The 27,033-nt window shown below is 41.0% G+C and overlaps 2 protein-coding genes across 4 annotated transcripts in view; both read left to right on the forward strand.

Annotated features, from left to right (window-relative positions):
* The window catches only part of LOC143297887 (thymidine phosphorylase-like), a 59,139-nt gene that overhangs the window by 27,481 nt on the left and 4,625 nt on the right, over positions 1-27,033 (forward strand). For 2 of the 3 annotated variants that reach the window (XM_076610415.1, XM_076610416.1), the window contains exons 7-9: positions 1,283-1,510; positions 2,295-2,435; positions 3,801-5,020. In XM_076610415.1, coding sequence (XP_076466530.1) covers positions 1,283-1,510; positions 2,295-2,435; positions 3,801-3,949 — 518 coding nt within the window. In that variant the 3' untranslated portion in view covers positions 3,950-5,020. Of the gene's footprint in view, positions 1-1,282; positions 1,511-2,294; positions 2,436-3,800; positions 5,021-27,033 lie in introns of those variants that run through there. The other variant, XR_013057323.1, reaches the window with a different exon arrangement.
* Positions 1-27,033, forward strand: part of LOC143297888 (thymidine phosphorylase-like) — a 58,093-nt gene that overhangs the window by 27,107 nt on the left and 3,953 nt on the right. The window contains exons 2-6 of the mRNA XM_076610417.1: positions 14,777-14,948; positions 17,876-18,078; positions 22,544-22,772; positions 24,395-24,513; positions 25,456-25,618. Of these exons, the coding sequence (XP_076466532.1) occupies positions 14,825-14,948; positions 17,876-18,078; positions 22,544-22,772; positions 24,395-24,513; positions 25,456-25,618 (838 nt within the window). The 5' untranslated portion in view covers positions 14,777-14,824. The remainder of the gene's footprint in view (positions 1-14,776; positions 14,949-17,875; positions 18,079-22,543; positions 22,773-24,394; positions 24,514-25,455; positions 25,619-27,033) is intronic.

The following is a 27,033-nucleotide window of genomic DNA, read 5'->3' on the forward strand; positions in this document are numbered from 1 at the left end:
GTATGAAATATCATCAAATTATGCCATGGAAATCAGCGCCAAAAAGACCAAATTGATGGCCAGTCAAAACACTACCATCACTACTGATATAACTGTCCAGGGACAGAAGCTTGGAACTTTTCCAACAATCCAGTTATCAGCAATTAAGAATCCAAACCAGAAACCCTCTCAGCGGCACCAAATACATAATCAGCAGTGTCCAGACTGAAGCATGAAGGAAGGACAGTAACATCTCCAGGGGACACAAGATCAGGCTTGTGCATGCACTGGTTTATTCGATCTTCATTTAGACATGTGAGACATGGACGCTCATGGCGGAAATGCAAAGACTAACTCAAGCCATGGTTATGAGGCGTTATCGCAAGATAGTGCTCATCATGATACACTGATCACATTACGAATGATCAACGGCGCCAGAAGATCTGCTGACATGATTTAAGATATGGTCACGTAACAGAAATCAATGGCCTTGATAAAACAATCCTCCACGGAACTGTTGAGAAAGGGAAACGGAGGAGAAAACAGAGTTAGGGAGGAAGAAGAAGAAGAAGAAGGAAGCATTGATTAGTCCTGGTGCAGTCAGGCAGGAGTTCTGTGCAAAGGAAACAGGACCGGAAGATCAGTGTGGAGATGACATGTCTGTTGACAAGGGCGTTGGTGTCTGTTTGAATTGTATTGCTGTAATGTATTCCTTCACCTTCACCCATCCCATAGCCCAGTGGAGGGTCGGTGGACGAACCGAAGATGATTTCCAGACCAGTTCTCTTCATCTGTTTCTGTCTGTCATTATGTTGTATTGCTTTTTTTGGTCATGAAAAGATTTGAATGTGTGAAATCCGAGCCGCTTTCCACCGGGAGAAAATGTCGCCACAGTGCAGCGCCCCTGGTGCTTGTTTTTTGTTGTTGTTTTTTGCAAGTGTATGTGTTATATCAAAGTGTACTTTTCTACATAATTTTTCCAGTGATAACCCTTTTGTTCTTTGTATGCGCTGAGTCCACACGGTGTATTTGTTTTGTCACATTGCATTTTTCTGGAGAATGTTCTGAGAGAAGACAACCCTTTTGTTCTTTTACATGCGCTGTGTCCATGCCACACACAGAAACCTCGGTTCATGGTCTCATCCGGATCATTAAGAGTCCATACAGTCCTAGTAGAAGGGGCGGAGAAAATTCTGGCGAATTCCCGCACGCTCAGATTCTCTCGCTTCCTACTAGGTGGATGCGTTACCACCCCCCAGGCCATCACTGCACACTGTGTCTGTTTGTCTGGGGCTGGTGACAGGAGGGCTGTTGTTGCAACTGGCCGGAGAGGCCCAGGACCAGGACAAGGGGAAGCAGAGGATCAGAGATGTCCTCCAAGACGGAAAAGCCCTGGCCAAGTTCAAGGCCATGATCGTGGCGCAAGGGGTCACCGAGCAAGTGGCTGCCGACCTGTGTGACGTCAGTGGTGACGTGTGGAATGTGCTGACGCCGGCCGCGCAAACCACCATCCTGACGTGCCCTCGTGCCGGTGAGGGGCCTGGGATCATCACCATCACCATCATCATCATTGTGATAATCATCATTGTCATCATCATCGTCGTCACCATCATTGTCATCATCAGGGGCATCAACATCACTATCATCATGATCATAGGGATCATCAACACAATCAATAATTATTTATTTATCTATCTATTTATTTATTTATCTATATTATCATGATATTTTTACAGCTACTGTTGTTGTTTGTCTTCTTGTGGTCACACTGCTTACTGTGATTGCTGTTGTTCTATCTGTCTACCCACATATCTATCTATCTATCTAGCTAGCTAGCTATCCTGTCTGTCTGTCTATCTATCTGTCTATCTATCTGTCTAGCTAGCTATCTAGCTATATATCCATCCATTTTCCAAAAGACTATCCGCCCTCACACTAACTGATTAAACATTTCAGAGAAGAATACCTCAGGACAGACAGGGCGACAAAGAGACCGTCTATAACAGATATTGCGACGGAAAACACACACACACACACACACACACGCACACACACACACACACACACACACACACACACACATATATATATATATATATATATATATATATATATACATATATATATATATATATATACATACATACATACATACATACACACATGTATACACACACACACACACATACACACACACACACACACACACACACACACACACACACACACACAAGCTGATCGTTTTTGTTTTGTTTTTGTTTTTTTCCCATAAAATGAAATAAGATAAACTAACGCCTGAAGACTGGTTGCCCCAGGGTACATCCAAACCATCCGAGCCATGCCCTGTGCCAAAGCGGTGCAAGCGTTGGGGGCCGGACGTACCAAAGCAGGGGAGCCTATAGACCTGACCGTCGGCATCTACTTTCTTGCCTCCCTTGGTGACGAAGTCAAAGAAGGTGGGTTTTCAAAACATTCAGGTCTCATGAGTTTGTTGTTGCTGTTGATTCTAATCTGTCGGCTGAAATACTGTGGTTGATCATGTCCTATATTGTTTTGTCTGTTTGTTTGTTTTTTCTTTGCTTTTGGGTGTTGTTGTTGTTATTTTTGTTTATTTATGTATTTACTTTATATATTAAAAAAAAAAAATCTGTGTGTATGTTCACAGTTATGTTGTTATGCCGATATCTGTTTAATCGTTTATTTTGCTGCCGTTTTCCAACAAAGCAAAGCTGCTGTCAAATCTATATTCTTGTTACGATATTTGTTATCATTATTGTCAACATCGTTTTTATTAAAAATTTTGTGTTAACGTGAATGTTTATGATACAAGAATAATAGAATGATGACAACAAAAACAACAATACTGAAATTGATAAAATAAAAAGATGAAGAAGTAGTAGTAGAAGCAGTGTCAGCAGCTGTCGGAATAGTATAGTTATAGTAGTAGTAGTAGAAGTAGTAGTAGAAGCAGCAGAAGCAGATGTCGGAATAGTATAGTTATAGTAGTAGTAGTAGAAGTAGTAGTAGAAGCAGCAGCAGCAGCAGTAGTCATTCTTTTAGTGTTTGTATCATCATCGTTATTGTCATTAACATCGTTATCATTCCCATCAATGGCCATAACAGTGATACATCCGGGAGGGGGGGGGACCTTGAACAACAACAATAATTATAGTAATAATTATAACAAATGACAGTGATAAAAAAGTGAAGATGATGGCAATGATAACGATGTCAATGACAATAATCGTCTTCATCATTTCGATAATCTTCATTATTGTTATCAATATATTTTTTTTTTAAATTCTAACACCATTGTGATAATGATGATCATGATGATGACGATGATCGTGATCATAGTAGTAATAGTAGTAGTAGCAGCAGCAGCAGTAGTTGAAGTAGTAGTAGTAGTGATTCTTTCAGTGGTTCTATCGGTATTGTCATTGTCATCTTTATCATTGCCATCATCTTCATAATTTATATTATCATCATTATTTCTGTCACGTTCATCATTTTTTTTCAATTATAATGATGATTTTGTTGTTGTTGTTGTTGTTTCAATGTACTGCCCTTGGTCGTATCATCATAGTTATTGCCATCATGATCTTTATCATTTCTGTAATCTTCATTATTGTTATCATGATAATTGATTTTATTTTTATCACCATGATGATGATGATTGTTGTTGTTATTATTAAGATTATTATTAGGAGGAGTAGTAGTGGTAGTATGACCAGTAGTAGCAGTAGTGTTGCTTCTATCATTTATGACTATTACTGTTACATTTGTTATTGTTGTTGCTATTGTTGTTGCTGCTGATCAAGGGACGCCCTGGGTGAAGGTCCATCACACCACACCAGAACTACCGGCAGCCGCACGTTCCTTGCTGGAGGAGGCCCTGCACATTGTACCCAAGCTGACCTCACCCATTCCTAGCAGCCGTGTGATTAAAGTCATCCAGCCCAGCCTGTGACAGGAACCATAACTCCTCGGACCGTGCTGATAATCACGGGGAAAACAGAGTTACGAGCTGAAATCGACAGTATAAGGCAGAACTGCACAGGCTGTTATCCACTAATGTAGTCTTTTCTGTTGTTTAGAAAATTAAATTTCTTATTGTTCAAGTATTGTTCTTTCCTTTGTTATTCCCTTTTTTCCAATTTTGTTTTAGTTTTGCACTTCTTTCTTTCATTCCATAGTTGTTGTTTTTTTAAAATAATAATTATTTTGCTGATGTATTTTTGGTGATTGTTAGAGCAAGGAGGAAGTAGTGGAGAGGGAAGGGTTAGATCTGTGGAATTTTTACCTTGTAATTTTTTTTTAATACAGTTTGGCATAGGTTACTTTTTATAGCATTCTGCTGAAAAAAACAACAAACAAACAAACAAACAAAAAAAAGTTCACGTTGACCTCACATTGATAGCTTCCTGTGTACTGCTTATTTTAGAACCAGAACATAACAGAACGAACCTAAGGATGTGTGGCTGTTTATTGAAGGAGAGTAGAGATGGGTTAGGAAGAGCATGAGCAATAATGAGGTTGAAGTTACTGAAAAAACGTGGTTGGGAGATCAAAAGGTAAAAGAAGAAAAAGAAGAAGAAAAACATAACTATGTTTATACACAATGACATAAACAAACAATATGATTTTGAAAAAAAAGGAACTTAATCTGAGTATCTTACATTAAAATATATTTTGTTGCTGTTGTTTTGTTATGTATCTAGTTAGTTCGTTGTTGTTGTTTTTTTATACTCATTTATCTATTTGTGTATTAATTCAGTACTATATTGTTTTGGCAATTTTGTTCCCAGAAACAGTGATCTCATTGACAGTTTGTTTCAAATGACATGACTGAGCATCGAGTCAAACTGGGTTATTGAATATCATTATACAGTCTCGTTGATCATTTTACATTTATCGATTTTTTCCTTTGCTATCCCGCCTTTATCTAAAGCAGTGATTGTTCAAAGCTGTGTTCCATGGTCTCAGAATAGCAGCGAACATTATGTACTGGTGTGAGTTTATTTGTCAGATAAAAAAAAAAGACGATAAATCAAATTGTGTTGAAAATAGGTTTATGTTTATACATCTGCCAGTGGACGTGTGTGTGTTTGAGTGTGAGTGTGTGTGTGTGTGTGTGTGTGTGTGTGTGTGTGTGTGTGTGTGTACTGTTTTGCTTCCTCAGTTATTATTGAACTGCAGGGTGTATGATTGTCAACACAACGCAACACACACACACACACACACACACACACACACACACACACACACACACACACACACACGCTTGAAGCTTATACAAAGTGCAACTCGTATGTATCATCTGCTATGTGACACTACCATACAGAGTAACTCCTTTGAGTCCGATCACCCCGATTCGCCTTTGGCCTCTCTAACTTCCAAAGTCCGCCGAAATGTTGCCTCCAGTTGTCTTCCAGTCCAAAGCGCCCCAAAAGACCACACCGCCTCTCCAGGTCCTGGTGTTCTAAGACAGACTTGATGAGTTAAGTGTGAGACACGCCAACGGGTACTTGGGCTCTTGACGCTTTTGACGTCATCATTAAGGCGTGCAGAATGGTGTGCTCCCCCTGTTGAATCTCTCAAGACACGACAGGAAGACAGACAGAGAAAGCGAGGGGGCGGGGGAGAGATTATACAAACAGGAAAACATACAAAAAGGTAGACAGTGGATGATGCAGAGAAACAGACATTGACAAGTTTGTAACATTCTACAGCACACGAAATATCAACAATTTCATTGCTGTGTACCCAGTTTAATACATTTTCCGGTCACATTTTAAATACGCAGTGAATAGGGGAGCTGTATCTTGGAAATGTAGAAAATCACCGATAATTTCCAGTCTGAACCTGTTAAAATCAAACACGGAGTCCCACAGGGATCTGTTTTAGGCCCAGTTCTCTTCACACTGTACACTGCTCCTCTTGCTGAAATTATCAACCGCCACAATCCCTATGCTGATGACACTAAACTTCAGAAGAGTGATACCCCTGAAAAATTGTCCTCGCTCTTGCAAGAAACATCCATCTGCTTCCTGGACATTTCAAAACTGGATGACTGTAAATAAGTTACAATCGAACGCAGACAAAACCGAAGCAATGATCTGTCAATTGCAACGCATCAGTTCCATTCGGAAATATCTGTCCACTGACGCAACATCTAGACTTGTTGTTTCTCTCATTCTCTCTCGCCTTGACTTCTGTACCTCCCTATTGTCTGGTTTGCCTGCTTCATCCATCCAGTCCCTTCAGCGCATACAAAACTCTGCTGCCCGACTCGTCCTCAGAAAGAAAATATCTGAGCACATCACACCTATTTTGCAACTTCTCCATTGGCTCACTGTCTCACACGGAATAAAGTATAAGGTCAGCACTCTATGTTATAAATGTATTCACAAATCTGCCCCTTCCTATCTCTGTGGCTGCCTTCACCTCTACACTCCATCTCGCTCTCTACGATCGGCTTCGGATCCACTCTGTTTACGCATACCAAGATTCAAACACTCCACTGTTGGACGCCGTTCTTTCTCTGGCTCTGGACCTTGTATTTGGAAAGAACTTCCTCTTTCGTTTCGTCACGTCTCCACACTCAGCTCTTTCAAGTCTGGCCTTAAACCCACCTCTTCACAAGGTAGCCTCCCTCCCCTACCTCTTCCTTGTCTTCAGTTTCTTCAGTTTTAGAGTTATGCATGCGTGTGAATGACTTGTGTGAAAGCGCTTAGATTTGTATCTGCACAAAATTCAGCGCTATATAAATACCATTATTATTATCATGGACATGTCTCTTGAAAATGTAGTAAACTGTGGACATGTCTCTTGAAAATGTAGTATTTTGAAAACGAAGTAATTTTGGAGCAACAGTTAACTACTTGATTATTTCATCAGATATTCATTTGAACCCGTATAAGTTTGTTTTTCAATGTATTTTTGAACTGAATACGATTTGGATTTAGTGGAGTAAAAGTGATTAAGAGAGTTAACAGATAGGTTCAGAGAGAGAGAGAGAGAGAGAGAGAGAGAGAGAGAGAAAATGAGATAGTTAAGTGTACAGCTGCATTTGTTATTTCTTATTGAACTGAAATGAATACGGAATTTGCTATTTGTTATGCTATTGAGTACAATGTGGATTTTTGTAGAGAAAGTTAGAGTTGGGGAGAGAGAGAGAGAGAGAGAGAGAGAGAGAGAGAGGCAGAGAGACACAGTATCAGACAGACAGAGAAAATGATTCAAAATGCAGCGTGCTCTTGAAATAGTATATATATCATTTGGCAGTGTGTGAATATAATGTAAATGATCTACCATTTTATTAATTATTAGGCCCTCAGTTTCATAGTTTTCTTGTTTCAAATGAATTATGTAATTTAATATCATGTAAATTGATTGTTCTTCTATCGTTATGTTCCTAATTCAGTACATTCCAGACATATCACCATAAGGTTAAAAAATATATGTCTGGCACTTCAATAACTCAGGAATAAAAGTTCCAAAGTGTACACATTTGTAGGCATCAGTTTGTTATATATACTAGCCGATATTTGGCAGATTTCTTTAATGTGTGTATTATAATGTGTTGATATGAAGTCAGAGTGGGTAAGAAGGTACAGATGATTAAGGGGGCAGATAATGATAAACAGGCAGATAACATTCAGATGATCAAACAGAGAAACAGGCCATTCTACAGCCCATGAACATGAGAGAGAGAGAGAGAGAGGGAGGGAGAGAGAGAGAGAGAGAGAGAGAGAGAGAGTGAGAATGAGACTGAGATCATTTATTCATTCAAGGCCACAGCCCCACATGAACACGGGGCAATAACAAAATTTGTAAATGTCATCATAACTGTCAGTGTTTTTGCAATTGATTTCACAGCTTAATAAAGAAACAAACTAAGACAATACTGTGTCTCTGAGCTTAAAAGCTCTATACAGGTACCATGCAAGGTTTCGAATAGTATTACCATCAGTAGATGCCATCAATAAACATAATCTAAACAAACATGGATATTCATAATACTTCTTTGGAATATGTTTCGAACAGAGATCGTTCAGGGCAGGACACTTCAACACAAAATGAACTTCGTCTTCAATTGTTTCCCTGCACAAAGGACACAGCGTTAATGAATTACATACATTTTTATAACGATACTGATGTGTATTAATTCCGGAAATACCAAATCTAAATCCAGTCAAAAGAAATCGTAAATGACAGTCCATGTTAGATATAAGATAGTTCTTCACAAAGTGGGTAGAAGTATACGATCTGTACAAATCAAATCTATCACTCGAATGTACATGCCCCCAATTTTGCCACCTACAATCTATCAAACGTTGACAAAAAGTTTTCAAAAACATACCCATACATACCCAAATCCAAATTCATAAAGACATGTTCGTTTTTTGCTTTTTTTTGTGTTTTTTTTGTTGTTGTTGTTGTTGTTTTTTGTTTGTTTGTTTGTTTTTGTTTGTTTGTTTGTTTGTTTGTTTGTTTGTTTTTTTGGGTTGTTTTTTTTTAACCCAATTTCTTTTCCCTCTAAGATCTAAGTCATATAACATGTTATACGATTTACGTGGTAATCTATCATTATTCATTTTTAACAGTTTCAACCAATAACGAACACAGTTTACTGCAGAATTTATATATATTGTATATCTGTTTCCCCATACACTAGATCATTAGGTGTTTTCATGTCAACTCCTAAAAACCTTTTCAGTCCAGGATGCTTACTTGTTACTTTAGCCATTTGTGGGGTAACCTGTGGGCTCTGTGAATTCTCTTGACTCTCTGGATTCTTTTTCTCTTGCTCGTTCTTTTTTTCTTTTCTTTTTTTTTCTTTTTCTTTTGTTGTTGTCAATAGGAGCAAACTGTCCGACTATTTTGGTGAACTAAATACAGTTTGACTAACACTTGTTACCATTCTGGAACTACACTGTGATTCGTATCTGTTGTAATATTTTTCTTAGTCTTGCGCTGACATTTGTTGAATCTGTTCAATGCTAATTTATGCACCTAAATAATGCTTTGTTTCTCCACATGCAGCGAATATAATCATTCTTCTTTTAATAAGCAGTGCTTGATCGTCAGTAATTGCAATTTCAGGATAATTTAACAGATCGTCACAATTGATTTTTATTTACTGAATTTATTATTTTTATAGTAAAAAAAATGTGAACTGAAAAACAAATGCGTTGCAAATCTTGTGTATCATTCTGCAGTGACTGGTGGACTAAGGGTTGGTTACGCAATGCTAGGAAAGACCCTGTTATAAATGAAAGCTGCAGATCTTGGAAAACTCAATTTTGAGGACTCAGCAAACTGAATGCAATAATCAGAGCTTCAATAGCAACTAAAGGCTTTTTAGTTAAACAAATTTTAATAATACCAGAAAATATCAACATGTACTTTTTTCAAAATAAAATGGCTTCACTTGTAATGATGGTTGGCGGTGCTGTAGTAAATGCTCAAGCATTATCGGGAAGAAATTACATGTCGAAAAATACAAGGTAAGGAAGGCAAGACTTCTCAGCATGCTCGAAGACTCAGTTGACAGTATTGTGAGATCCAACCAACACGAGCTGAAGACTGGCAGAAAATGGAAAAGTCAGGGTGGCATTCAGTGCAGCGAATGAAAGCCTTAAGACGAAGGAAATAATAGGACACACACAAACCAACAGACAGGGCCTGGGATTGACAAAGATGGAATGGTGGTCCAAGGCAAGGGGGAAAGCATAAAGAGAAATGATCATACAGGAGATCAAGAATGAAGAGTATGACAAAAGAGTCCAGAAGGCAGTCCAGCAAAGCCAGCAGGGGCAGTGGACAACAGGGGAAAATGCACTCCAAAGGAGGCTCAGCTGGAGCGACATGTGGAACATGGCCCCTCTAAGGATCAGCTTCATCCTACGATCTGTGTACGACCTCCTTCCCTCAAATACAAACTTGGTGAAAGGGGGCAAAGCAGATTACCCTGCGTGCCCACTCTGCCATGGCAAACAAACAGTGGAACATGTCCTCAGCTCATGCAAAGCGGTGTTGAGCCAAGGACGGTACACATGGAGGCACAACCAAGTGCTTAAAGAAATTGCACACGTGGTGAGCACTGTCCAAGGACCACCAACCCCACCAGAAGTTCCAGTAGAGTTAATCTCTGGTGAAGGCAATAAAGTCTGGCCAGGAACAGCATCCAAAGTTTCCAAAGCACGGAAACGTGGGCTGCTTGATGTGCCGAAGATTGGGAATCCACAGTTGACCTACCAGAGGGGAAACCATCAGCAAGAGTGGCATGAGACCTGACATAGTACTCCACTCCAATGCAACGAAACAACCGATTCTGGTTGAGCTCACTGTGCCATACGAAAGCAGAATTGGGAGGAAGCCCACATCTACAAGACTGAGTATGCTAGCCTGGCCAGCAACCTGAGAGAATCTGGCTTCCAAACCAAAGTCCTTGCCATTGAGCTTGGTGCAAGAGAGTTTGTGGGCGCATCTGCCCACAGCCTCATGGAATAGCTGTCGATTTCTGGCAGAGAGAGGACATGGGCTCTCAAGGCAATGGCAGAAGCAGCAGAAAAGAGTTAAAACGTCTGCCAGAAAAGGTGACTCAGTCCTGAAGTGGCGACCACCCTGGAGGCGCGGGTTCGAACCTGCTGAGGACCAGGAAAACAGAAAAAAGAAAAGGTTGCAATACAAGGGCATCCAGGAGTCATGACCTGGGTGTGGCTTGGCCCCCTTAGAGTGTAAGGAGTTCAGGGCCGAAACACTTGACTGAAGGGACTTCTTCTCTGAAGACCTTGTACTGTCCAGCTCTCCTTACAGTTTCTTATCACATGTCCAGTAAACTACAAAATGGTTAAGAAAGATGAAGGCATGACAAAACTATTGAGCAATAAGGAGCTGTGCAAGACGCCTATGAAAAAACATCGAATTCAGCACAGTTAGATTTTATAAATTAAAGACTAAAACTACAAGGACATGCTGCATGCACATTCGAAAACACTGACAATGCTATTAAAGAATAGTATTTAGTGACATGTAATATAGAAATAGAACAGTTGCCTCCTCCAAAGTTCAGTGAATTTTTATCAACCATCACGTACAGAAATCACATAACCAACGAGGAAGTGAGCAACAGAATCAAGCAAGACATCCGGCTCTATGAAGATTTTCTCACCACTGAAAAAAAGCAAACTGAGGTGGTATGGGCATATCACAAGATCAACATGACTTGAAAAGACGATCCTGCAGGGCGCTGTACAAGGAGGGAGAAGGAGAGGCAGACAGAAAAAGAGATGGGGAGACAACATCCCAGAATGGACAGGTCTGAGGCTGAGCGAGGCCCTTAGGGAAGACAACGACCCAGAATGGACAGGTCTGAGGCTGACCAAGGCCCTTAGGGAAGACAACATCCCAGAATGGACAGGTCTGAGGCTCAGCAAGGCCCTTAGGGAAGACAACATCCCAGAATGGACAGGTCTTAGGCTCAGCAAGGCCCTTAGGGAAGACAACATCCCAGAATGGACAGGTCTGAGGCTGAGCGAGGCCCTCAGGGAAGCAGAAGATGGAGGAAGGTGGTTGACAGGTTATCTGTGGTGCCCCAACGGTCATCAAGACTAAGGGACAAGTAAAGTGAGCACAGCTGTCCAAGTTCTAAACAGAACCGTACGAAGCTCGTTCGGCCGCTGTGCCCGCCAAACCCTCCTCTGACCCTTCTTTGCCTTATATTAAAACGCGGCAGTTTCCCACGCCTTTTGGGCGGGCTTGTGAGCGTACGAGAGATTCTGTGGCATTAAAGTTTGTACTATCAGATAGTTCAGACATTTCTCTTTCTGGTGGTGGTAGTACGTTTCTCCATAGGAACCGGTCTTTTAATATCGCAGCATTTATTTGTGAGAACTGTTTGCTTGCAACTGTGACTGGCAGTGGTGTATTTTTCACAGCAGAAAATCTTGAGTAGGGTTTCCTTCACCTCCTGTTCTCTCTCATTTTCTTTCTTTCCTTCCATATTTCGTTCTGTTTTCTTCCCTCTCTTTCTCTTGCTTACTCTTTGTTTTTCTTAGTTCACCACCCTCTCTCTTATATCTTTCTTTTCTCTTTTTTGGGGGGTACTTTTTCATTCACGGTATTCATTCATTCATTCTCTGTCTCTCTCTCACCAGAGGACCAGAATCTGTTATCCTTTGTGTTTGTCTTCCTTCTTTTCTTTCATTCTTCTTTCTGTTTCTTTCAGCACGTGCTGTCCACTTATACCCTGCTCTCTCTCTCATCACTCATTCTTCGCACCGCATCTCTCGTCATTCATTTTACTCTCTTTCTTTATCCGAATTAAAGAAATCATTTTCTCTCTCTCTCTCTGCCCCTCTCTCTCTCTCCCACCCTCTCTCTCTCTCTTTGGATTATTAACTAAATCGTTCTCTCTCTATCTCTTTATCTGAATTATAAAACTCTCTCTCTCTCTCCATCCCTGTGTCACTCTACTCTCACCACCTTTTTCTCTTATCTCTCTCTTTGCCTCCTCTTACCGTTCTCGCTCTCCCTCTAGTCACCCGTCTCTCTTTACTTTGTCTCTCTATTCTCTTGTCCACATCTCTCTCTTTCTCTGCCCCCCCCCCTCTCTCTCTCTCTGTCTCACTCACTCTCTCTCTGCCCCCCCACACCTCCCTCTCTTTCTATTCTCTTATCCTCATCTCTTTATCTCACTCACACTCTCCGTCACAATCCCTCCCCCCTCTGGGTCTATTTTCTTATCTTCATCTCACTTTGTGTCTGCTTTTCTCTCCGTCAGGACAAGCTAGCCCATCCAGCTTGCTGTGGGTGAAGAGTGAAAAGTAGTAACCTGCTTGCAGCTCCACACTTGACCACGCCAACTGTTAGGCAATTTATGAAGTGGACAATTGATTAGGACTTTTTGTTAATGTGTCAGTCCTTTCTTCTGACAGAATAATCAGTGATTACTGCCAATGACTGAATGGTGGTGACCACCACTTTCACAAACCAGTCAGCAGACACTGATTGATTTTTTTTCCTTCAAAATACTAAAGCTGCCATCCAGGTATGTATCGTGACTGTTATTCGCTTCCATGTGTGTGATTGACTGAATCAGTGTGTGTCAGTGGAGTACTTGCACAACCTACAATAGTTGAATCCTTTGACACGCTACAGCTTCTCCCAGACTTTCCAATAGTCGGGTCAACACAGGTCAGTGAGCAGTATGCCACTGTATTATACTGTGCTCGGAATGCATTTTGCGTGTTGTGTTAACTCTGTGAAATTAGATTTAGTGTGTTCAAAATGTGTCAGAATGCATGTGTTAACAAAATGGTGATAAGCATGCCTACTTTTTCGAACAGGTATCCTGAGAAAAATAATCGGATGTTCATAATTGAGTTTCCTATCGTTTTGAAGCTAAGACTGTATTCTTTAAAACCGTACTTTTAATAAAACGATTGCGGTGACAAGCAACGTGTTATCAGATGTTAAAGAAGATGTGTTGTTTTCTCTCCGTGGTCACTGCCATCACTCGGCACAGCACACACCGCTCTGCTGGTCTTTCTCCCTCCCTACAGCTGGTAACAGCTAGAGGCGCGACATGGAAGAGCACCCATGGCGCTTTGTGCAGCTACCTCTTCCAGGCCACAGTTCCATCCCGGTGTCAAGTTCGCTACTGCGACGAACTAAAAGTTAAGCGCTGAACACGTGCATGAAGTGAAGAACGTGATTTAATCTGAATATTTGAATATTCAGGTCAGGGCCCGGTGGGTCGTCAGGATTGGGGTCTTCTTTCGGCGCGTTTGGATGAATCTAATTAACTTTTGAAAAATAAAAATGTTTAATTTAATCATTTTTTTTCCAGATTACAGACAAACATAATGAGCGGGGATGTCGGTTTTCAAAACTGATTTACAAAATATATTAGACTTTAATTTGATTGTTGTTTAATTGTATTATTCTCTTCTTTTGATTATCATTACATCATTCTCACACATACGTTGATCAAAGCTGTTTAAATCTTTTGTATAGAACAACTACTCTTAAGATGCTCTCTCTCTCTCTCTCTCTCTCTCTCTCTCTCAAAAAAAGAAGAAAAAAAAAGAAAAAAGTATTATACTTTTGTGTTAAAATCTAAACACTAATACCTGCATGCCGTCCACTAAAAGCCAACTTAGGCTGTTTCTTTCTTTTTACCTGTTTTTCTATGCTGAACAGTCATAAATAATAGAAAATGTTTGCGTTTCCTCGAATTCACTCAACACTGATGCATACATTCATACATAGTAATTATATGTGTTGGTAAACAACGACTGAAATTAAACCTACTCTTAAGAGTGACTTTACAAAAATGCATTCATGAAAAAGAAAGGAGGGGTTTGGTAGCAGTTGGAGGATTTGAAACTTCTATGTACAGCAACTGGGGAGGTGGGGACGTGTGAATTAAAAGGGGGAGAGATATTTGCTGCGTCAGATACGACCCGAATTTCAACCATCAGAACTCGTAAAATAATTTGGCAACGAATTCATCATCATTCATGTGATGTAATATAATGTGTTGCGATGTAAGACACTAAATACCACTGAAACAACAACAAAACAACGTCGACAATGAGGACGACGATCATGAACATCATCACATCTATCATCTACCACTATCATTATCATCGTCATTTCGTGTGTGTGTGTGTGTGTGTGTGTGTGTGTGTGTGTGTGTGTGTGTGTGTGTTTTCTTGTTTTTCCATTTATATTTATTCTTTCTTTCGTTCGTTCATCCATCACTCTGTTTATTCATTCGTTGCAGGTCCCTCAGTCAAGCCAGAGTGACGTGAACCAGACAGCAGCAGCAGAGATGAGCGGGATCACCATCCCTGACATCATCAGAAAGAAGAGGGATGGAGGGGAGCACACTGCCCAAGAAATCCAGGCCTTCGTCGATGCTGTGGTTGATCAAAAGGCTGAGCCTGCACAGATAGGTCAGTCGGTTTGCCTGTTTGTTTGATTGGGCGATCGCTTTACTTAATTCGTTAATTGGTTGATTGATTTATTTATGTTTATTTGGATGGTGGTGGTGGTGGTTGTTGCTGGAGTGGTGGTGGTGTCCTTTTTTTTCGTCTCTGTTTTATTCCTATTTTCATTTTTCGTCTGGTTATTCTCTCTCTCTCTCTCTAACTTTAGATTCAATTTGCTCATGTCAAGACATGAGTTTACTTCGTGTAACTTGGCCAAATATAATTATTGCCACAAGATGGCGAATCCTCGACACCTGGCGACAAAGTTGGTCTACACACTCGACGCACTGACTCTCCTAAATAAAGAAAAGTTAACGAAAGAATGATTGTTTTATAATCTTGATATGCCCCCAAACCAAATTACACACAAACGCATACATACATACATATATTTAAAAAAACAACAAAAAAAAAACGGTTTTCTCTCTCACACACACGCCCTCTCACTGCAAAAACCATCCCCCCCCCCCGCCCCCCCAAAAAAAAAGAAAAAAAGAAAGTAAAGTCTGTAATCTCATTACCACCCCCAATTCAGCCAATATCCTGAAAGTGCAGATCACACCCAGTGACACAACATAGCTTGGCAGCTGTAGTTTCCGTTCAATTCTGGCTCCCTACGTCTTGTGAAGCACAGTTCTGTCCCAGCTGATTGCTGATTGGCCCTTGTAGTTGGAGAGGGGTAGGAGGTTGACAGTGACAGGCAGTTGTAGGTCCCAGCGACCCAATTATGGTTCAGAGGAGGAAGGCGTTGACGATGAAGACAGCGAAGGAAAAGGAGGGTGAAGAAATATAATGATGGTAAACGGTTGAAACATGCAACAACAGGGCACAGGGGTGAAAGGCTTTGCGTCATGATACTGGCCCCACTCCGAATCTGCCCATTCAAGGGTTCAGACAATAATTATTAAGCTCATCAGCTACCACATTGTGCACACTATTGACTCACATTGTGCACACTATTAACTTACACACTGTATAAAGATTATCCCTTGCACACAGTACACAACTAGTCCTAAGAAAGATCTGCACATTCAAAACATATGAATGTAGCCCACTGTAAATAAAATATTTTAACACATTATTTCACAATGCGAACATATTTCAAGCACATCTGGAAAGCGTCACTGGCAAACGCCGTTCTGTGAGCTGCGTTGGTATGGAGGTGGTTGAATGAGGGCTCTTCTGGACTGATCGCACAAAGCCAGGTACACGTTTTGAACTGCCGGTCCGTTGATTATCTGTTCGCTTCATGCCAAGTGCTCGACTATTCATACAGCGGCACGCGATTTGCTGAACTGCAGTCGCAGACCTGACACTCCACACCCCTTCACTCCACACCCTACTACCTTGTCCCTTCTCCTTGCCGTCCTGTACCCCGGAAATCAACTTGCTGACACCATTTCACCCACTCTAGGAAGACATTGTCGGGAATGGCCAGAGGGCAAAACTGATGCGGAAGTGAAGCTACTCATAGAAGAAAACAGTAAAGAAGAGGACATCACAGGTACACAGATGGCTCAGTCACCAAAGACCAACCCGGTTGGGGATTCACTGTGAAACAAAATGGAAAAACAATTAGGGAAGAGAATGCTGCCTACAAAGTCACAACCTCCAGCCTAATGATGGAAGTTGAAGCTGTGACACATGCCCTCCAGTGGCTATCGTCCATCCATACGCCCGGAAACCAACATGCCATGATTCGAACCAACTCAATGAACCTCATACAGAAAATTGAAAACGGAATGGGAAGCCCAGAGTGACATAAGGCAACGCGCAACTTTCAGATTAAAAAACTCACATGGTCATACTGCCCAGGACATGCAGGTGTTAAGGGAAATGAGCGAGCTGACAGACTTGCTAGTAACGCAACACCAACGAGCGGCCTACATCTAGGAAAATGGAAATCCTCAGCAAAGTCAAAGAATATCAAAAAGAACAGGTACAAGGCCATCACACCATCGATCGCCTCAAAGAAATAAAAGCAGAGGGAGCGGCCGTAAGTCTAACATGAAAGGTAGAGCACGATGCTTTGCAAATCAAACAAATATCGGCATCATTTCCAAACCATCATTGCGCAAATTTCTTCAAAACGGAACAAAGTCTCTGTGGGCTTTTCCAAATACAATAGACTGAGAAACACACTAGACGCCACGTTCTTGGCATCAGAGATCTTTTCCCATCCCTCTTGCAGCCAATCAGTGGTAGCCTCTGTGCGTGTGTGTTTGTGTGTATGTGTGGGTCTGTGTGTTTGAGTGCGTTTGTGCATGCGCGAGGGTGTGAGTGTACACAAGTGTCAGGAGAGTTCTGTGCACGTGCGTATGTATGTGTGTGTGTGTGCTGAGATACGTAGCTTAGAAATGAGTGTGTGGAGGAGGGGGGTAGAGGAGGTGCAGGGTAATGTGTGTGTGTGTGTGTGTTGGGGCTCATGTACGTTTATGTTTATTTGACTGTGCTTTCATATCTGTGAAACTGCATGTTTGGTGCATATGTTATGCATGTGTGGGTGTATATGTGAATGTGTGTCTTCATGTTTTACATTTATTTGCTTATTTATCATCATTGTTGTCTTATTTATTTATTTATTTATTATTATTATTACTACCTTTTATATTATAATTATTTATTTATTTATTTATTTACTTATTTATGTACACTTATAGTTGACTCCATCAAGTTTTTGCGCCTTATACATATTAGTAGTGGTAGTAGTTTTTTTGTTTTTTTGTTTTTTTCTCAAGGCCTGACTAAGCGCGTTGGGTTACGCTGCTGGTCAGGCATCTGCTTGGCAGATGTGGTGTAGCGTATATGGATTTGTCCGAACGCAGTGACGCCTCCTTGTGCTACTGAAACTGAAACTGAAACATAGTGATGGTGACGAAATCTGGTGACAGGGGCATGGCTCATGGCGGCCTACATACGGGGCCTGACCAACCAGGAGGCCACCCACCTCACGGGCGCCATGATGAACTCTGGTGACCTCATGACCTGGCCGGAGGGCTGGAAGGGGAATCTGGTGGATAAGCACAGCACGGGGGGTGTGGGGGACAAGGTCAGCCTCATTCTGGCCCCAGCCCTCGCCGCCTGTGGTGTGAAGGTATTTGTGTGTGTGTGTGTGTGTGTGTGTGTGTTGTATTGTATTGTATTGTATTGTATTATTCTTTCTGCCACAGCAGATTTCTCTGTGTGAAATTCGGGCTGCTCTCCTCAGGTAGAGCGCGTCTCTACACTGGGAGCACCACTCTTTTTTGTATTTTTTTTTTATGCCTGCAGTTGTTGTTTTTTGTTGTTGTTTTTTTTTTTTTCTCTCTCTCTCTCTTCTTTTTTGTTTTTTGTTTTCCTGTCGAAGCGATTTTTTATACATATTTTTGCCAGGGATAACCCTTTTGTTGCCATGGGTTCTATTGGTTTAAATAATCTTTAATTATTCAACAATACACATGATTACAATGCAATGAATAACAAAAGAGCATCAACAAGCTTAAAGCTTATACTGTGCTCACAACGTTGCACTTCAATTTTATCATGACGGCTGATGAACCATATTATGACTTGTATCAAATAACATTCATAAACAGTAAGTAATGGAATAATGAAATAAAACAAATAAACAAACAGTACATAATATAGTAAAATAATGCTAATATCAATATTTACATGAGATTAAATTTATTATCACCAGAGTAATTGGCCTAATAGAAGAAAAACACGAAGAAGAAGAAGAAAATTTAAAAGAATGGTGGGTAAGGTGGTGGGGGAGGGGGAACAGAGGGGAGGGGTGAAACTCTAACAGATCATTGGCCAATCCATTCAACTTTGAATATTTGGTCAGTCAAATAAATCCAATATATATTTTACGAATAGAATCATGTTGTACCCTTTCTTCACAATACTTCCTAAGCTAAAATCTATTTGAATCGGAGACAAACTGGTGAACAGTTTGAAATATGAATATATTTGTATGATTTTGGAGAACAGGATCTCCATACAACAGAGTTTTAACGTGAATGTAGTTTGGAGATAAATTTAAGATTGTGTTTGCCCGAGCCATATGAAAGTCTTGACAAAATAATGAATAATGTTCAGCAGTTTCGCTTGCAGTGCCACAAGCACAAAGTGGGTCGTTTATTAAATGTCTGTTGAGCATATCTTCTCTTAAGTCACTAATCCCTAGACGAAGTCGACAGTGAATGATTTGTTCCTTCCGTTTACCAAAGTAATAATAGCTAGGCACTACAGCATCGTTAGCACACAGGTAATGTTTAAGCTGGCTTAAGGAATTGCTGGTTTTAACATAATCAGGTAGAGATTTCCAGAGATAAGTAGTAGATAGTATGAATGATTTCCGATAGAGTTCCGTGTGAAATCTTGGTACGGTGCGTTCCAATGACCTGCGTCTATGGTAAGGGTTATTGTCTGAAACAAGACCAGGAACAAGATCATTTAGGTAGTTAGGGCATAGACCGTTAACCATCTTGAAATAATGCACAAGTTTGTGTCTTTTCCTTCTTTCCTTAAGTGTACAGAACCCTGATTCTTGGTATATTTTTTGGTGGCTTGTCCCACGAACAGCTCCAGTTATGGTTCTTAATGCTTCAAGCTGTAAATTTTCCAGAGAACCTGATTGTGCATCTTATCCCAAACAATATCAGCATTTGTCAAAATGTGGTAATATGAATGATTTGTACATGATTTCTAATGCTCTCCTATTTAACTTGTATTTATACGTCTTAAGACAAGAAACCAACATAGTTACAGCATTGATTATACTTTTAATATGTTCCTCCCATTTCCAGTCGTTTTGGAGTATGACGCCTAGATGTTTATGTGTGTCTGTACTTTGTAATGGTGTGATGCCAAAAGTAAGAGGTAAATTTGTGTCAGTGTTGCGAGAAAAATTTAATAACTCTGTTTTCCCCTCATTAAATTTGACTTTCCATCGCTTAGCCCAAGAATCTATCTTTTCTAAGTCAGAATTGAGTGTTTGCGCACGGATGTTTGGGTTGTTTAGAGCTAAGGACATACTTGTATCATCTGCAATGGATGTCGTATACAATATCATTGATATAGATAAGGAATAATAGTGGACCAAGTACAGAGCCTTGAGGAACACCTGCTGGTATTCCTTTGTAATCAGACTTATCACTCTTTATAACAACTGCTTGGATACGGTTAGAGAGGTAATCTGAAAACCAGTCAAGTAATTTGCCTCGTATGCCATTCGCTCTTAACTTAACTTCAGAAGAAGTCCCTTATGCCAAACTCGATTTAAAGCTTTAGATATATCAAAGTACACAGCCTGGGTTGTGACTCCATTATCAAAAGATGAGCATAAATCATTATAAATACAGAGCAACTGATTTATTGTCGAATCACCAGGAATAAAACCTGACTGGGAAGGAGACAAAATATGATTTGATGAAAAAAACTTGTAAACTTGCTTATGGATGCATCTCTCAAGGACTTTACCAACACAGCTAAGTAAAGAGATTGGACGGTAATTACTACAAAGTTCCTTCGAAGCTTTTTTATGCAAAGGATTTACATGTGCTGTTTTCCATATCAGAGGAAGTTTTGATTCATGAAGGCTTTTGTTGAAAACCCTAGTTAGTGGGTCTAGAATGGCTGGCAATGAGGCAATTAACAATCTATTATGGACAAGATCTGGCCCTACTGCTTTATTTTTATTTAGATTTAGAATAACACCTTCAAAATCAGAAGTAGTATGCGCTATGTCTGTAAGTTCTAAGTCGAGGAATGGAATATCAGGTAAATCTTTTTTGCTGTCTTCAAGAGTGGATTGTGAAATGAAAAAGTTGTTAAAAACATCAGCTTTATCTTTGTTTTTATAATAGACAATACCATTAGATATAATAGGGGGAATTTCATCTGACCCAACACCTTTCTTTCTCAAAAATGACTTGACAAGTTTTTTCACCATTCTTTTGTTCCAAAATTGGATGAAGTTGTTATCTTATTTTCTAAATTGGTGATATACTCAAGCTGTCTTTGTTTTTCTCTATATGTAACATAGTTCCTAAAACGCCGAAATTGTTGCCACTCTTCTGGTTTGTTAGTTTGTTTAGCTGATTTATGAATTATTTTACGTTCCTCTATTAGCAGCCTAATTTCATCTGTCATCCTTGGGACATCATTTGGACGTAAAGTGATAGTCTTCGTTGGCATACATTGCTTTGCTTTATCCATTATAATATTTGAAAACGTTTCCGCACTTTCGTCAATTGTTTTATTATTGGTCACTTCATCTCAATTCACCTGGTGTAGGAGATTGCAAAATTTATATCTATCTAACTTATTGTAATTAAAAATTGTTCTTTTACATGACTGTTCTCTAACTACTGTATTCTTGAAAACCACGTAAGGTACACTATGGTCATTGCAGATAGCAGGCATCGCATCCGTTGATTTTTATCATACTGGGGCTTTGAGTAAGTATAAGATATAAGCAAGAACTTGTTACTTCGGTAATCCTCGTTGGTTCATTTATCAACTGCTTAATATGGTAGCGATTCAAAATATCTACCAAGTGGGGTGGTGGTATTGTTAGGAAATCAGTATTAAAATCACCAAGAATCAAGAATTTGTTTGTGGTGTCATTGGCTCTACGTATGCTTTCTTCAATCAAATTCCAGTAATTAGCATTAGAGTTAGGTGGACGATAAAAAGATCCAACTAATAAACTTATTTGATCTAATTTTGTCTCAACCCATACAGCTTCTAAACCGCTTACATGAAGGTCATTGCGAGGTTTACAATATAAATTATTTTTCACATAGATAGCAACACCGCCATGTGGATCGTTTGTTCTGTCACATCTAACAGGTGGATGGAAGTTTGTAATGTGGATGGAACTGTTGCTGTCTAAATCTGAAAGCCATGTTTCAGATACTGTGATAATATCAAAGTTACCATACTCAGCTTCTAATAAATCAATCTTATTTACATGCATGATACTGAGGTCCGTGTTATTGTTTGGGCCTGGATTGGTTTCTATGTCACCAGACAAAAGCAGTAACAACTGGTGGACCAGAGTAAAACATTTAAACAGACTGTCATTACTTCTTGGCTGGCTCATGCCACAAGAAGAAGCAAAGTTTTTCTTTAAAAGATTGCTATACTCGCTTATATTGCATTTTGAAATAAGAAAATTAGCAAAAACAGAAAGTTATACTGTGTGGGTACTCCAGAAAAGACATTATGAAGAATTGTAAGATGACTGACTTGTTTACAAAAGATAAATGTCTAGTTTTGACCAAAGCTGTTGTGAAATACAAACCAACCCTAGCACGGTATATGTTCAAATATACAGGCATTTATGTAATGGGTTCTATTACGTTCACTAAGTGTGCACTGCACACAGGACCAGGTTTATCGTCTCAACCGAATGACTAGCGTCCAGACCACCACTCAAGGTCTAGTGGAGGGGGATGAAAAACTGGCGACTGTACCGGGATTCGAACCAGTGTGCTCAGATTATCTTGCTTCCTGGGCGGACGCGTTACCTCTAGGCCATCACTCCATTCTGTGTGTGTGGAGTCCAGGTCCCAAAGATATCGGGCCGAGGCCTGGAGCACACTGGAGGCACTCTGGACAAGCTGGAAGCTATCCCGGGCTACACTGTCAACCTGAGCTCAGACCGCCTGCGGGAGATCGTATCCACTGTGGGCTGCTGCATTGCGGGCCAAACCGTACGGCTGGTTCCGGCCGAAAAACGACTTTACGAAATACGCGACATAACTGGCACCGTTGACAGCTGTCATCTGGCAGCAGGTAGATTTCCTTTCATACCCATTACACCACTCATCATGTGCGATGACTGAACTCAGGAAACAGAATTTTTTTCTGCTTCCATATCACTTACTACCATGTGGTGTGGTGTGTGTCCATCGAGATCGATGATGACCATCGTTGTCATCCAGCTGGGGGATGGGGGGAGGGTGGTGGTGGTGGTGGTGGTGGTGGGGGGTGCTCATGAATCTATCTGTGAGTGCGCAGATGGCTGAATAGTCCAATCTGCGCACGAAATGTTCGCTGACAGTTGGAGCAGACAAAGACAGGCATATCATTGTCAGGGAGCTTGTTTGCCTGTGACTTTCTGGCCTGCCTCTTCTAAACAGCTGCAGCAGTCCTGTTGGCCTTGCACAACTTGGCACCTTTGTGCACAGCAGCGCGCCATTTGTCACGGTCCGCTGCAGATTCCTCCCAGGAGTTAGGGTTGATATCAAACGCTTTCAGAGAGACTTTCAGAGTATCTCTGAAGGGCTTCTTCTGACCTCCGTGTGATCTCTTAACTTGTTGCAGCTCGCCATAGAAGAGCCTTTTGGGCAGCTGATGGTCTGGCATGCGCGCCACGTGTCCAGCCCAGCGAAGCTGGGACTGCATCAGGATGGTGAAGATGCTGGGAAGGGTGGCTTTTGCAAGCACCTCCGTGTCTGGGGTCCTGTCTTGCCACTTGATGTTCAGTAGCTTCCTGAGGCATGTTGTGTGGAAGTGGTTCAGCTTCTTGGCATGTCGTTGGTACACTGTCCAAGTTTCGCAGGCGTACAGTAGTGTGGGGAGAACTACTGCTCTGTAGACCTTTAGTTTACCATGTAAGGCAGCAATGAAGAACCGCTACACTTGTCTGTTTTGGGTCTGTCTCTGCATGGTACCTTCAGGGTCTTGAGTTCTTCATCAGGTCTTCTGTGCCAGGTGTTCTTTGGTCTTCCTCTCTTGCGCCTTCCTTCTGATATCCAGTGAAGGACTGTCCGGGTTATGTTACCTTGCTCTCTTCATATGGCAGTTTGGTTCATTAAGTGTTTATTCGCAAGTCTGTCCATTTATTTTGTAATCTATTTTGCCGATATGCTTTCTGATTTTTTTTCTTGTTTCCATTTTCCTTTCTTTTTTTTTCCTCCTTCTTTTATTGTTATCTTTCTTCATTGTATATTCCTTTGAATTCTGAATTTTTTGAGTGGATACAGACCTGCAGTGTTATCACCTAATATTTCATGATTATGACAATTAACAGCATGTCAACTCCACACGTGATTTCTAAGTTATGAAAAACAATACCCAACTATCATTTCTTTGTATCATGCTGACAACAATGAATGCAACCCATAAAAATTATAGACAATGCATTGGTATGACGTCGTGTAAGAATCTTAAGAAACTGACTTCGCAGCTGTGTCATGCTTGAAAGCATGGCCCTGATATTTTGACATTGTTCTGCAGCATACATGGTTCTGATATTTGTTCATTGTTTTTCAGAGACCATGACACCGATGTTTTGATATTGTTGTTCAGAATCCATAGTACTGACAAAGACATTGTTCTGCATGACCAATAATTCTGATTGTTGATACTGTTTTTCGGGGTCTACAATGCTGACACTTTTCATTGTTCTGTAGGGTCCATCATTTCCAAGAAAGCAGCCGAGGGCATCAGCAGCCTGATTCTGGATGTCAAGACCGGCAACGGTGCTTTCATGAAACAGCTGGATAAAGCTGAGGAGCTGGCCAAGCTGATGGTCAGTGCGAAGTCCTCTCGGTTTCCTGGTTAATCATCTGAACAGTAGAGTCTTGAAAAAAGACAAGTGTAGCTAAATAAACTAGACATTATGTCGTGAAGACGTTTAAGGAAATACTAATTAATACAAGTGGTGAATGAAGGGGAACATGAAAGTTTACATTTTAATACAGTTGACTGACAGTAACAGGGAGTGACTATCCTCTGCTAGCCAGTGCCAAATTTTATGACTAATGTGACTTGAAATGCGTCTCCTGGGTGATGGGTCATATGTCTTGGAAACTGGGGGTCATGACTCCATTCTTGATGATGCTACGTGACCGATGTACACCAGACAGTGGTGTTCCCAGTCTCTCAGGGAGAATAAGAAGAGTCCAGTGACCTTCCTGTTGCAACCAGTGAAGAATAATACCGGGAGAAATGAAGAAAACAAAATGAAGGCATGTGTTACTGAAGGAAAAGCGGACAACGAGTCCTTGATCTCCACACCCTGTGCTTGAGGTACCTAAAAAAATGCAAGAGACAGATAAACATATATTCATTGCTTGTCTGGTCAGCTCAGCTTTGCTCCAAATTTTGTCAGACAAACGAAGACTGACTCAGGCGAATTCTTGTGAATGGGATAACCTTCACTTGGATATACAGAGAGACGCAGTCCCCGACCAGTTGATCAAATAATCAGACTGAAGAACATAGCGATGGAGGAAAAAAAGTTGACAATGACGTTGCAAGGATGGTGTGGTTAGGTGTTTGCCAGCTGGTTGATTAGATGGTTGGTTAAATTCGGATTGGTTTGGTGTCCTTTTTTCTCCAGATTTGTTAATTTCAGTTGGTTCGTTAATTTCGTGTGTGTGTGTGTGTGTGTGTGTGTGTGTGTGTGTGTGTGTGTGTGTGTGTGTGTGTGTGTGTGTGTGCTGGTACGTGTGCGTGCATGTGCGTGCAGGTGGATGTCGGGTGCGGGTTGGGAATTCGAACAGCAGCACTGATCAGCTCCATGGACAGTCCCTTGGGTCGGGCGGTGGGCCACAGCCTGGAGGTGGCGGAGTCTGTGCACTGCCTGCAGGGGAAAGGTCCCCAGGACCTGCTGGACCTTGTCGTCGATACCGGTCAGTGGCCTTGTCCAGCAGGCGTGTCCAGCCTTCACTTCTTTCACCTTTCTTTCGCTGTTGCCAAGCTTGTTTTGGTGTTACAGCCTTATCTTGAATTAATCTTTCTGTCACTGAAGACAGTTCTGTTTTTGTTTCGTTTTGGCTGGATGTTGTTTTTTGTTTGAGTTTTGTTTGAGCTTATTTTATATTGACAGTACAAGAACTACTGCACATTCAGAATGATCAGCCATGCTAGCAAAGCAATGCTCAAAATCATTCTGAGTATATCACAGCCACAAGCAGACACCATTATTTTTCAAGAACAGGCTGAATTCCGCAAAGGGAGAAATACCATTGAATACACCTTCAACTTAATAATCCTTTACTAAGAACAATTCCAACACCAGAGCGAGTTTTACCACGTCTTCATAGATTAGAAGAAAGCGTTTGATAGAGTCTGGTAGGAAGCACTATTGGCTACAATGGGGAAAAATGACAGCGGGCAAAATCTTATCAACACAATCTAGTAACTATACTCCAAAGTGACGAGCACAGGGGTGCTATAGCAAAGTGGTTCCATACTTCGATTGGAGTCTGACAGGGCTGCCATTTGTTTCCCACACTGTTACACATATTCATAATTTCTGGAATGCAGCATGACTGACGCATTTGAAGGTCATGTCAGCACAGGCCGCATTTGAGGAAGAATCATCACGAACCTTCGCTTTGCAGATGACATCGATGGTCTGGCATGAAGTAAGCAATAACTTGCCAACCTTGTTAAAAAATGTATGAAATATCATCAAATTATGCCATGGAAATCAGCGCCGAAAAGACCAAATTGATGGCCAGTCAAAACACTACCATCACTACTGACATAACTGTCCAGGGACAGAAGCTTGGAACTTTTCCAACAATCCAGTTATCAGCAATTAAGAATCCAAACCAGAAACCCTCTCAGCGGCACAAAATACATAATCAGCAGTGACCAGACTGAAGCATGAAGGAAGGACAGTAACATCTCCAGGGGACACAAGATCAGGCTTGTGCATGCACTGGTTTATTCGATCTTCATTTAGACATGTGAGACATGGACGCTCATGGCGGAAATGCAAAGACTAACTCAAGCCATGGTTATGAGGCGTTATTGCAAGATAGTGCTCATCAGATACACTGATCACATTACTAATGATCAACGGCGCCAGAAGATCTGCTGACATGATTTAAGATATGGTCACGTAACAGAAATCAATGGCCTTGATAAAACAATCCTCCACGGAACTGTTGAGGAAGGGAAACGGAGGAGAAAACAGAGTTAGAGAAGAAGAAGAAGGAAGCATTGATTAGTCCTGGTGCAGTCAGGCAGGAGTTCCGTGCAAAGGAAACAGGACCGGAAGGTCAGTGTGGAGATGACATGTCTGTTGACAAGGGCG

Source organism: Babylonia areolata, chromosome 23 (genome assembly GCF_041734735.1).
Source record: "Babylonia areolata isolate BAREFJ2019XMU chromosome 23, ASM4173473v1, whole genome shotgun sequence".
Classification (NCBI taxonomy): domain Eukaryota; kingdom Metazoa; phylum Mollusca; class Gastropoda; order Neogastropoda; family Buccinidae; genus Babylonia; species Babylonia areolata.